General features: G+C 54.1%; 1 protein-coding gene across 2 annotated transcripts in view; it reads right to left on the minus strand.

The window, feature by feature from the left end:
* Positions 1 to 11543, minus strand: part of KIRREL3 (kirre like nephrin family adhesion molecule 3) — a 484782-nt gene extending 473239 nt beyond the window's left edge. For both annotated transcript variants that reach the window (XM_080649529.1, XM_080649528.1), the window contains exon 1: positions 11197 to 11543. In XM_080649529.1, coding sequence (XP_080505655.1) covers positions 11197 to 11251 — 55 coding nt within the window. In that variant the 5' untranslated portion in view covers positions 11252 to 11543. The remainder of the gene's footprint in view (positions 1 to 11196) is intronic.
* Positions 11544 to 13720: the final 2177 nt, after the last annotated feature.

Below are 13720 nucleotides of genomic sequence, written 5' to 3' on the forward strand. Positions count from 1 at the left end.
TCCCTTTCCCACTGCCACTGCACCCGCCCTCCACCCAGTGAGGCGGTGTGAGGGCAGCGGCAGCCACCCGGGTCCAAAGAGGCCACAGGACCCTGCGATGCTGAGTCAGACACTGGAGGCTGCTCCGTTGGTTTGAACAAACCTTATCTACATACCACACTGGCGACCAGAAGTAAGGGACAATCGAACAATATCTGATGACATCAGCCCACATAAACGACCAGGCCTCTCGGCCACTCGGGCCACACAGAGGAAGTGGGCGGCCCCAGCAGTGGCCTCGGCTTCCTTTCTTCCATGCCCCACTGTGTATGCTTATGCTGCACATGGATGGAGCCTGGGGCTTTCCATCCACCTGCCCAAGGGCTGCTGCTGTGGCCTCAGGATCCGGGCCACCTTGCCTGCAAGACACACTTCCACACACACCACCAGGGCTCATGGAGACATGCTCACGGTGCCTGTCCCTGTCCAGAGGTGAAATCAGGAGCACCTCTTCAGCCCGCCCAGGGGATCGGGGAGAATGAGGAGACATGTTAGCATCAGTTGGTTTTGCTTTTTCAGCATGAGAGAGGAGCAGCCAGAAATGTTGGCTCCTGAATCCTGAAAGGGGCAAACACCTTGCCTGGGGCGGTGGGCCCAGGCCTAGGAGTGGGCTTGCTGGGGCGGGGAGGGGGGGGGGTCGCGGATGCGGGTAGGACCCTCCTGGGGAGGACACCCACTCATCACCCACAGGAGAGCATCACACAGGGGAATGCCCCCATTCTGCTAACTGATGTTTCTCTCACTCTCTTTGTAGCTCTTCCAGCCCCTTAAGTATTTCTAATCATGCCTACCTACCTCACAGGCACCCTCAATACTCTGCCTTCACCCCCATCAGAAAGAGGAGGAAGGAACCCAGCCTCCCAGGGGAGCCGCTGCCATCCAAAAGGCCTGCAACCCCTTTCCTTGTCCCCTGCCTCATGCTCAGCTGCCCCAGCAGGGCTGTCCCAGGCAGAGAAGGGCCCAGGCACCCACAGGGAGCCCAGCTCCCTTCCTGGGCCTCTAGCTTGGCAGCTCACTCCCGGGCTTTGCAAGCGCTGCTGCTGCCACCATCAGGCAGATGTAGGAATTGCAGTCTTCCCTGGCTTCATCTCTGAAAACCTTGGGCCAGCTCCTGCCTGATGTGGTCCCTAGAGAAAACTAGGTGCTCCCTCCCTGTCATCCCTTAGATGGTGCAGGGTCCTGGAGTCCAGCTCCCCGATGCCACGCAACTCCCTGTGAATGTGGGGTGGACCCAGCCTCCTTAAGTGAGGGCCCCAGGACACCAAGAACAAAGCCACCTGGAGATCAAATGGCAGTGTCCCTGTCCTTGTCACTAGGGCAGCGAGGCAGGGGAGGCTGGGAGTTGCCTCCTGTACGGTCCTTAGCGTGAGTCTCCAGGAGCGAGCTCTACCTTTTCTGCCTCCTGAATGCCGGCACGATGCACCACCAGGCCGGGTGTCACTCGCAAACTGTCATAGCTCCCAGCATTGCCAAGGGTGACAGGTGGACTGTCGCACAGCACCGGAGCCAAGTCACCTGTGACATTTGCAGATGACTGACGGAAATCGGAGTTGACAGGCATTAAAGAGCAGAAGGCTGTGATTGTTTCTCGCTGAAACCTGGGTGGCTCGCCCGAGGATGTTGCTCTTGGCAGCATTCCTGGTCACCCAATGGTCACCCAAGGCCTTTCTCAGAGCGAAGCAACTCCCTACAGGGCAAGGCCACACCTCTCCTCCTTTGTTTCTTTCCCCTGCCCTCCTGCGGGGACCCTCTGAGCGTGTGCCTCGGGTGATGTCAGATGAACGCCTTCTTCTTTCATTATTCCTTATGTTTCATTCCATCACTTCAATATTTATTCACAGCCTCCTGTGTGCTGAATTGTGTGCTAGGCACCAGGGGGCACAAAAGAAATGGATATTTCATCAGCCAATTAAGAGAAGAAAAGTCCCTGCCTTTGCCTTTTTTTTTTTTCTCTCATTTCTTCAGAACAACCACAAAAGAAGCTGCCAAAGCCGTGTCTGTCTCCTTTTTGCTATTCTGCCCAAAAGGCTGGCCTGTCATTTCCCCAGGCAGGAGCGGCCGGGAGACCTGCGGCCTCCAGGTAAAGCTGAAACCAGGAAGATGCAGGAGCCCATCCAGAAGGAGTCTGAGATCAAGAGGAGATAGAGCTACAGTGCGGGGCCACTGTTCAAAGGTCAGCTCCCCAATTACATCCGGAACCCCTAACCCCCTCTTCCCTGCCTACACAGGGAGGATCCCCACAGGTTACAGGCACACAGCTTAGGATCTGCTCATGCATGGCTCACTGTTGACGAGTCGGAGCAGCTGGATCTCCCACATCTGGAGGCGCACAGAGAGCGAACCAGATGGGACTGACTCTGGTCAGGTAACATCACCTTCCCGAGGGTGTGGCCTGATGATTGCCTCTGCTGGTTGCTGTCAGGGTGACGTCAATTCTCATGAATTCTGAAAGTCTCCTGCAACCCGAGAAGCTTCATACGTTGCTAATTATCATCATGACAAGAACATACCAGCGCCACCACTGCTGCCAGCAACAAGCAAAGGCAGGTGCCTGGCGCCTGCAAGAAAATGTGCTGGACAAAGACCTATAACAACATGTCATTGACTTTGTAGGCATTTACTACCCGAAACAAGCAGCTGTGGCTGAGGGTACCATTCAGGAAGTCTGAGAACTGGAGAGGATTTGGGATATCATCTAGGCCAGTGCCGCTCTGTTGACTAATGAGTTTGCCGACCACTGTCATATACCACCCTTTACCTCTCTGCACACAATATGCCACAATTGCCTAATCCTCACAGCTTCCAACTACACTGTTAACATTTAGCCTAGGCCAGTGGTTGGCAAACTCATTAGACAACAGAGTGGCAAACGGCGGCTCGCGAGCCGCATATGGCTCATGAGCCGCAGTTTGCCAACCACTGGTCTAGCCTATGCTCCGATCCAGTTCTCAGCAACTGGCCTTCGATTCTCGATGTACCCAAATTCCACTCTTAATGTTTTAGTAATGGGAGACTGGTCAGTGGGCCAGCCTCCCACACTAGGGTTAGGGAGGACAGTCACCGTCTTGGGAATGTCGCTGGTATTTCCTGCAGAACAATGGAGGTTTTGCTTCACTATGGAGCTTGTCCTCCTGGGGAAATGGAAGTAGGCCAAAGGGTGAGACCCATGGGTAGATCTGGTGATGTCCTTTACTCTAGAATGAAAAGTTAGTGGTGCTGGAGACCTATACACATGTCCAGCCTCTGGGGAGAAGAACCACTTAGCTTGAGCCTTGTTTTCCCCAAAGCCAGTGGAGCTTAGCTGCCTCTTGAGAACTGAAAAATCACCAGCGGAGTGTCCCTAGGCATCTCTGGCTTGTCTCATCCTTGGCCTGGTCTCCTGTTTCTGGTTTACCACCATCTTCAATGCCAGGCTGCCTCCACCTCTGGCTAGTCATCCCTAGAAACAGGCAAATCTCATTTCTCAGCGATTCCATTTGCCTAAGAGTCCAGTGTGGACTCAGCCACGCCTGCTTCTGTGTGCTGCGTGGTCTCTTCCACATTCTTTTTTTTTAATATATATATATATATTTTATTGATTTTTTACAGAGAGGAAGGGAGAGGGATAGAGAGTCAGAAACATCGATGAGAGAGAAACATCGATCAGCTGCCTCTTGCACACCTCCTACTGGGGATGTGCCCACAACCAAGGTACATGCCCTTGACCGGAATCAAACCTGGGACCTTTCAGTCCACAGGCTGATGCTCTATCCACTGAGCCAAACCGGTTAGGGCATCTCTTCCACATTCTTTACCCAACACAGTCCTCTAGTGTACGCCTGCCTACCGCCCTCTCTGCCTCCCCCTGGAATGCAGTGCGGCCGCTTCCCCACTTTCTCTACTGCTCACCATTCCATCCTTTACCTGGAAGATGAGCTGGAGAGAGCGAGTATATTTCCATTCTAGTCTAGATGTGAAACTCAGGGAATACCAAGAAGAAAACTGACATGTTGATCCGGCTTTTTTTTGGGGGGGGGGAGGGGGTCCCATGGAACTCATAGTATAGAGAGGACTAGAACCATAAGCTACTAATGATGTTTCTAAAGAGCAGACTTAATTCTGACCATCCATCCTCAAAATGTTTAGCATGGCACCCACCACCCTTCACAAGCTGGCCCTTCCCTTCCCAAGCTTCCTGTCACACCCCCTTCAACACACTAACATTCCAGCCACCGCGGGACCCATCGCTTCTGAGCATGTCACCTTCTGCCCTGTCTTCTTGCCGTTGCACATGGTAAGGTCCAGCCTGAAACACTGCGCATGCTCCATGCGGAAGCCTCCTAGACATCTTTCCAAACCAAGTCATCTCCTCTGTGCGGCTTCCCCGATGCCCTCGCCCGTTCCGGCTGCTCTCCGAACACTCTGACCGCTCTGAGCCCATCACTGTAACCACGAGTCACGGTGTCTGTTCCCTCACCAGACTGAGCCCCCCGGCACAGAAATGTGGCCCTAGACATCTCTGCATCAGAGCCCCTGGCACAGTGCCTACTACATATAGGCCCTCAATGCCTGCTGGCCAACAGGCCCAGGGCTGAGATTTGACGTCATCAAATGCCATTGAGTCACAAAGGAAGGACTAAGAAAGGTGCCCTATGAGGCACCGGGCCCTAGGAAGCCCTGGGGGAGAAGGTGAATGGGGGAAAGGACAGTCCATGGCCGCTGCTGCAACTCTCAGGGTCCCATTTCAAGTTTCCGCCTTCCAAGTCTGAGTGAGAAAGACTGTGAACTTGTAACAGCTGTGCAGTGAACACAGGCCAAATGGGCAGCCGTCTAGATAATTCAACCTGAGGTGCTCACACCCTTTCATTACGACACACGCGTGCCATTGCAGTGTTAGCTTCAATGATCACAAAACCGCCTTGGGTAAACCTACTTCCCTGTTCCTATGAGGAAAATGCCAGGGGGAAGGTTAGCATGAGAGCTCACCTCCCACGGGAGCAAAAGGGCCAATTTGTTCTAGGTTCTGGACATCACTACACGGCAGCAGTAAGTGGTGTGTGTGCCTGTGTGTGTGTGAGTGTGCAGGTGGGTGAGTGTATGTGAGACTATGTAAATGTGTATGCGCATGTGATTGTGTGAGCGTGTGTGTGTGTGTGTGTGTGTGTGTGTGTGTGTGTGTGTGAGTGTGTGGAGTGGGGTCACAGATGGAAGGAGGTGTGGCGTAGCCATGACACGGCTCCTAGGCTACCAGAAAAACCTCGAGATGGAGTGTGGGCAGGTGTCCACATTTGGCTACATCCTGGCCTTTATTTCCAGGAAGGAGCTGGGGGAGTACCCGACTCCCCGCCTCCATGCCCAGCCAGGGCTGCCACGGGACGCCTCTGCACGGAGCAGGAGTCGCGTATGTTGGCCACTATTTCCATGGCTCAACGTGCTGCCCATGTGCCCAGGGAAGCTGGCATTTACTCGACCCTCACCGTGGTGATGACTGTGGGCTGGGGAAGCACTGGGCCGGTGGAAGACATTGTTTCCAAGCAGCGGATGCTAAGCTGCAGTGATATAAGGAAACACTTCTCCAATATTGACATTTACGAACTTCCTGAGGAAGTTGTGCAGCCAGAATACTCATTTTCACTGTTTGGAGGAGAGGAAATGGAGAACATTTAACGTTTGATCCCGAGCTCCTTCGGTGGGTTAGAAGCAGAAAGGCAGTGAATGTTCCTGTTAAAATGTGGTAGAGATGGGTCCTCTACAGTGTGGGTCCTGGGAGAGCGAGAGCAGGGAAGGCCCCCCCTATACCCCCTCCCCCCGCCACACACACACACACACACACACACGCCTAATCCCCAAGCTCCGGCAAGAACCAGGACCTAGACCTCTTTGCGTGAACGTGACAGAAGTGCTCTAATGACCTACAGGGGACCTACCTTCCCATCTGATGGGCACACCTACCCGGGTGGGTCCCAGCTTGTCCCTGGGAGAAGAAATGGAGCAATGCCACATGGAGCAGCAGCCTCCCTGCACTGTCCCTAACCGGAGGCAATATCCACTCTGTTTGGAACACGGCCCAGCTACGACAATCTGGGCACCGGGCGCTGGCTGGCCCTGCGTCTTGATCCCTTGTGGACGGCAGTGACTGGCTATGAAACCTGAGGGAAGAGACCCCCAGAGCAGCTGCCCCAGCTGGCCCCGGCTCTGTGAACGCCGGGTGTCCACTGCTCGAGGGAAGGCTGGGCCCCAATCACTCTGCAGCAAGAACCCCCATTAAAGTCAGGGTCCCTGCGGTGGGGAGAGGCGGAGGTGATTCCGGCAGCTCCCCATCAGCACTGCAAGACTGAATTAGAGAAGCCCCGACCCATGAGGAGGGAATTCAGTGACTCCCTGCTTTGGGGGTTGAACCTGATTAAAACGCCTGCGCTGGCTTTTCATCCAAAAGTCACCTCAGCATCTGACAAGGAGAAGGACTGTGGCTGAAAACTGACGCCCAGAACCATGGGACCGCCCCCCGCCCCATATGGAGACCCTAAAATGAATGCTCTTGGCCCTCGTCCCCACTCCTTTATCACGGGCAATTTTCTTTCCCTCCTTCATGTTTCCAAAACAGTTTATTTTTTTATCTCCTTGGAAGAAAAGTACTCTGCGAATCAAAGGTATCATTAGTATTGTTATTATTTTGCTATTGAAATCTCTTGAATTCACTCCGGATTAGTCATGGGCTTTTTGGGGTCCGCAATATAACGCCTCCTAGGTCACCCCCACTGGGCTGAACAAAAAAGAAAAATTGCATCTTCAGGCCTAATCCCCTGCGCCACCTCGTCTCCTGCTGGCCCCGGCTCCTGTCAACACAGGGCACCAAGCCCAGCAGCTCCCTGGTCCTGTGCCGAGTGCACCACGTCCCCAGCAGACCCTCCTCTGTGACCAGCAGGGAGGCCCTGCAGGGTCCCCAGGGCAGTGTGAAGGTGCGGACCCCACCCCACGCACCTCCATCCCTCTGCAATTGGTCTGCTGGCAACTGAGAACTCCCCGCTGGGCAGCAGACACTGTGAGCACCTCCATACCCATCAGACGCGTCCCAGTTTCCCTCACCCAGCACATTTGTAAAAGAAGGGGTCCCACACCCCTGGCAGCTGGGCACTGCCTTCCGGCCCAAAGGAGGGGGTTCTTTCTTCTCTAGGCAAGTCATCGCACCACTTGGGGTGCTGGGTGGAAGCATCACACTGACTACTCGCCTCTTCTTTTGTTACATGACATTTCCTGGTACGGATCCATGTTTCCAAAGTCAATGCTCACTTCCAATACCCTTTTCTAACGCCTTCTCAGCACGGCCCCCCTGGGATCCCCTCTGTTCTTTGGGTTGCCTCTGAGGAGCTCACACTACCTTCTCGACCCCCCTTCCCATGCTTCCCATCATCCCCTTAGCTCCCCTCTTCCCTCCCCCCGCCCCGCCCCGGCCAACTCCCTCCACTCACTCTCTATTTTTCCTCCGGTCTGCTCTATGCTCTTCTATTCCCTGGGAGATTCAGGCCCCCATGAACCTCTCCCCTTCACATGGACACCTGACAGCCCATTTGGGGGATTCCTGCCAGCAGGTCCCAAGAACAAGTTGCTTAGATGCTTTCCAACACATAGATGATTCCCCAGAGGAATCCTCAACTCAGGGATGTCATTGACAAGGAAATGCAACTTGTCACTTTCACCCCAACAAGCCCAGAGCGGTACGATGACGCACAGGTCAACCCAACACAAGAGGCGGGCTCACCAGACCTAGAACTTTCAGACCCGCAAAGTTCTAGGCAGGACAGGACCCTGGGGACCCTAGAGCACAACGCCAGAAAGTGGGGAGACACCTTTCCTACCGCGGCTCAAGTAAAGGCACTGAGCCTGTGCCTTCGCCCTCTCCCCAAACTCTCAGGACCGCGAGGCCGCGAGGCGTGGGCAGCAGGGAGCCAGTCCGTTACTCCTCCGCAGCTACTTAATGGGGATGGCAGGCTAGATGCAATGATCTCGGAGATGAAGGAGGGCACGGGCGGAAATGGTTGTGGGCAAACTGAAATGGTAAAGGGAAAAAAAAAATAGAGCAAGTTCTAAGTTTATGGATGACAAGAGAATCGATTCCTTTTCACCCCGGGGCAGAACATGCCTCTTCTCCGCAGGAGGCAAATTGTGCTGTGACATTATCCCTCTCTGTACAAGGCATGCGGCCCTGACAGCCGAGGGAGGAGGCATCCCCAGCCAGAGGAAACCCACACAGCGCACTCACTGGCAGCCCTCCATCTCCTCCTGGGGAGCCAGGCCAGGCCTGGCGCGTGGGCAGGGCGAGGTGGAGGGATGCCACCTGCTCTTTCTCCTGCCACCTCAGGAAAGATAAATACACACTCAATCTCCATCTATGTGAAAAGCCCAAACCTTGAAAGACTAAGAGCACCACATAGCACTGAAGTGAATGATATCGTCATGCCTTAATTTCATTGTCTAAAGGGTTAGGAACAACAGGGAAGGTGAATACACGTTTGCCACACCCGGCAAGAAAGGATGATGGAAATGGGCCTTCAGAGTTGACCTAAATGATCTGCTGTTCAAGTCATCGGAACTCTGTCTGGCCACCCCTCTGTATGAGACCTGAGGCGACCTGGCGCAGGAGGTGTGGGCATCGGTTCCAGAAACTCTGAGATGACACGCAGGTACCACCGGGAGAGGTGCTGGGCGGCAGATGGCTGTATCCCTGAGTGCCTGCTATGGCCCTAAATAGAACCCTGGACATTTGTTTTCTCCGAGGGGAGGGCCATCCCCGGGTCTCTGCACATTGCCTTGGAAAGCGTCCGAGGAGGAAGAGCACCGGGAAGGTGGGGGTCAGAGGGATGACAGCCGGAGCCAGCTAGAGCCTGCGGGCTAGTCTTCTCCTGACCCCTGGAGAGAGGCTAACCTCTATCCAATAATGAGAAACACATGGCACTAGGTAGGGGCTGGCACCGTAAATGAGGGTCAAATAGATCCCTCCGGGGAATTCACAAGACTCATCACAACATCCACATTAAAACCAATGTCCTCAGAGCAAGTCAAAAGGTACTCGATTGCAATGAAGTCCATAAAGCATCTTCCCACTTGACCTTTAAGTCCTCTAGGCAGATGCTGTCTATTTGAGGGACCTGGGGCTGACAGTGCCCAGTGATGTGGGCTATTCTGACCGCTGGGTGCACTTTGGTCTCATCATCCTTCACGAGACCTGTTTCAGAGTCCTGTGCATCTGCCATCGGACATGGGAGCCAGGCTGGCCAGGCTCCGAGCACTGAGGAGTAACAAGGAACCTATGGATCATCGCCTGATGCTGTGGTGTCCTCTCAGTGCCCTCCAGGCTAGGGGTAGAGGAAACAACGCCTTTAACCTCCGCAGGTAAATAGTTACAGGTTCAAAGGAGGCTATCGAGAAATAGCTCTGCACTGAGACAGGAATAAGCAAAGTGGAAGATGCACCCGGATGACTCAGACCTTCGGAGAGGCACTTAGACACCTCCAGACTCCGCGCGCCAATCTGGAGAAGAATTGTTTTGGTGTGCCGCCAAGGGAAACAAACCGCGGATGACAGCGCGCCCCGGTCCCATGCACTGTGTGCAGGGGGAATGGCTGGATCCTCCTTTGGGGGATCCCACATGCAACTTCCTGAGTGAACTGGGCAGAGGCACAGCAGAATGACAGCGAGCCGCTGTATGTCTGTGTAGACGCGCGCCCATAAGCAAGTGCACACACATCCAAGAAGGAGGGCAGTCTCACCAATGGTAACATAACCAAGCTGTTTATACCAGGGCTCGGAGGTACTTATTCATTCAGCCTCAAAACTCTGGGGAAGGCAATTTATCTTCCTGCTGCTGTAGGAGCCCTTGTGAGGGGCACACAGCCCCAGAATGTGTGTGTGTGTGTGTGTGTGTGTGTGTGCACGCGTACATTATTATTATACATAGGCGTGGGGAAGCGCCCCTCCGGTTTAATCAGGATGGTCATTAGCAACATTTGATGAGGGGAAATCTGCAGGGACCACAGTACCAGTGAAGAGGTGAGGAAGGAGGCTGGGATTTGGCTCACGCTGGCTTCTCCCAGACCAGGGATGGAAGGGAGAGGTGCTGTTTGCTTGCAAAGCCAGCCCCCCAGAGCGGCGCTCTGCTTCCCCCAAAACTTTTACCCTTCGTTGCACCAACAGATGGACCTGCTCTCCTGTGGATTTTTTCTGAGCGAGTCCCGTCCCTCTAAGAAGCGTGCAGGCTGGCACCAATGCTGCCGCGGATGGCAGAGCGGCCCTGGCATTCTGAAGTGGGAAGGAGTCCATTGACTCATCCCCTTTGAACTCAGTTCCACAGGTGACTGGATGCCTTAGGCTAAGTTGGCACTCTCTGTCCCTCTCCCAGATTCCCCTCCCACCCTCCGCCATTCCCAGCCCCACGCCGCCCAGTGGCTGGGAGCCCAGAGGTGGCAAAGTTCTTTTCTGAATGTCCACCCAGCTCCTCCGCTCCTGCTAGGCTGCAGAAACGAAACAATCAGCACCAGGAGCGAAATTCCATTTTATACCCTGAATCTAGTGCTGTGCAGAACTCAGAATTCAATCTGACTCAGGGAACGCGATTGCATTCAGTGAAACTCTTCGCATGCTTTTCCCCACGCCCTGCAAATTACCCCCACGGTGCATTCGGTAATTGCAGCCCCTTTTGCAAACGTGCGACGCACACACTCGCTTTGGCATACGCTCCCGCAAGTCAGACCTTTTTTTGAGCTAAATATCCACTGAAACAAAGCTCTCCTCCCCATCGCTCCCTCTCCAGCCGGGGTCTGAAGGAGAGGAGGTGCCCAGAAGTTCAGGGCGGCTCATCGAAAGACACTGTCTCATTAACATACCAGGGCATAAAGGACTCATTTGCATTGGAGAGTTGGAGCTGGATGCTGACAAGTGAGAGGAAAAAGTCGTCGTCCCCCCTCCACCCCCAACCCCCATACCCCTTCCTTCCAAAGGAAAATAAACAGTAGCATTTTGTTGCATTTTCCAAAGCAAAGGAGCAAAGCCAGTGCATCGCGACCTGGCCAGAGAGGCGCATCCATCAGCCGAGTTTCCGAAGCCTCCCACCTTCCGCCCTCTGCCTCCCGCGCCCCGGCAGCTCCGCCACTTGCCCCGCAACTCCAGCGGCCTGGGTCCTACCTTGGCTGAAGAGGAAGGAGCAGACGAGGAGCAGGTGGAGCTGGGAAGGTTTCATTCCTCGGGCGCGGCGAGGGCGAGCCGGCGGGCAACTTGGGCTCGCGATGAGTTTCTCCTCCGCGGCTCGCGGGGCTCAGCCTGCGCTGGGGTCCTCGCCGGGTAGCCCACCAGCCGTCCGTCCGGCGGTCCCCGGGGCCTCCGGCTCCAGCGCCTCCGGTTTCCGCAGCCAGTCGGTACGAGTGGCCTGTTTCTAGCCGCCTCGAGAAGCCGGGGTCTTCAGCAGCGTCCCCTCTCGGAGCAGATCCATCTCCGCTCTCGGCCTCCCGGGCGCACAGCTTCCTCCGGCTCCTCCCACCGCCAGCCAGCGAGCGAGCCAGGGACCAGTGACAGAAGGGCTCCTTTCACTGGAGCTGGGGAGGGGCGAGGGAGGGGAAACGGGCCATAATTAAAGAGGAAACACTTGGAAAAGGAGATCTATGCAAAACGGAGGGGGGGGGGGTGTGCTCCGCTCTTTCTTTTTTTTCTCCCCCTAAATAGGAGGAAATTCAGCTTTGCACCATTAATGACCAAAAGGCATCTTCAACAGCGAGTGGAGCTGTGACTTTTTTGTCCACACGCTATCATGTTGTTTAATGGGCGTGAAGTTAAGAATGACTATGTGCACGTGCACGCATGGATATATGCATGCCTCCCCTTGCTCAAAGCCTGCAAACGGGGCTGAAAGGGGGTGGGGGGGGTGGGGAGGCAGAGGCAGGGGAGGAAGCTGTTGTGTCTTCTCCCAGAAAGGAGCTGGCCAGTGTATGCAGGGTGTCTCCGAATTGGGGAAGAGACAAGCATGCTTTGCATTTTTGAGACTTTCCTGGGGGGCGAGCGTGGGGGGTAGGTGATAAAGCCTAATGCGTGGACCGAAGTGTGCTCTGTACTACTCCCAGAGAACAGAATGAACTAGAGGGAAACCAGGTAGGTGTGTGACACGTGCCTAGTTAGTATTATCCTGGTTTGTGTATTTCCTACCAAGGATAAGGGAGCTGCCAGCCTTTGCATGTGCGGCCTCCCCTCTAACCAGCACTCCCAAGTGTGTCTTTTCTCCTCCCTCAACTGGCCTGTATGGAAGGAGAGGCCAAGGTCATAGGCAGCTGCCTCTTAAGATCCTTTAGGGCTTTTTTACCTGTCATGAAACCCACATTCAAATCAAACTCGATTTTCTTCCAGGACATCAACGGGAATGTATCTAGGTCTATTTACTTGATTGACATCTACATATACCCGGGGCATTGGGGGGCATAAAATCATAGGCACAGGCCATGCCTTCAGGAGCTCATAATTTAGTGTGAACCTAGGAGATGCACATAAGATGCAAACTGTAAGGATAGTTACAGGGTACAAAGTAGGCAGCCTTATCCAGAAGGGGAGGTAATGAGTAAGAAGAGGAACATGAAGGATGCTTTTTGGATTGGTGCCATTCACCTGTAAAATCCTTACTTTCTTCACTCACTGGACCTCGGAGAGAGGTCTTTAGGGAAACCTTCGCCTCTCTTGAGTGGGTATTCCAAACTTTGGTGAGTTTGCTGACTGCAAGGCACATTCCAACTCCCCATCTCCACGTGGATGTATCCCTTGGCATTTAGGAGCAAGGAAGCGAGAAGTGGGGGCACCTGGGGAAGGGTGTGCTGGTGGGAACTGACATCTGGTGGGTTCACATCAGAAACCTACAAATGAGTAGGCGTCAGCTGTGTTGACTTTTCTATTCTTAACTTAATAGTTTATTTCACCAGGTCAGTCCCTCAGCGGCTGTTAAACATACCAAATGGCAGTTTGTAAGCAAACTTTTTTGGGGGGAGGGAGGAGCAAAAGAAATACAGAACAACAGAAACTAAGAGGATCCCAAAGAAGCACGTCACCAACTCAATAAGCAAACGCACTTTGGAAACAGCGCCCACCCAGCTGTAGTCCGTTGGCTCCTTAGAGCAGACAAGGCAATGAAACAGAAGAGGCAAAGCAGAAACACATGGGGAAGATGAATCCGAATTCTCAACATGTGCCACAGAGCCCATTAGGAGTAAAACTGTGGCACGTACAGTTGCTTTCATTAATTCTACGGGGGTGGGGAGAAATTGAAGATCTGGGTACAAAGCCTAAGGCCAAGGGTCACCGTGAATAAGACGAATAATATAGAACGCGAATTGCACCCTACAAAGCACCATTTGATGTTTTCACTAACATTTATCCTTTAAGCTGTTGTTTCATTTTGGTTGCTAATTCCTAAGTGGCCGGGGGCCCAGATGGGCTTAATTCGGCCCCCAAGGGAAATATTTCAAACCAGAGTCAGGAGGCCAAGGAACTGTGCAGAACGAGAAAATCAGGTCCACGGCCAGCGTGGACGCACCCCACACACTCACTCGTGGACAGGAGAAGGTTGGTGGGAGTCAGGTGGGAACGACCTTGTCTGGCTCTCTGGCTCTCCCACTGGTACCTGAGCGTGGCCTCCTGACCCCCAGCCACCTGGGCCTGCTCTCTTCTCCACCCT

The sequence above is a fragment of the Plecotus auritus genome, assembly GCF_963455305.1.
Source record: "Plecotus auritus genome assembly, chromosome: 13".
NCBI lineage: Eukaryota > Metazoa > Chordata > Mammalia > Chiroptera > Vespertilionidae > Plecotus > Plecotus auritus.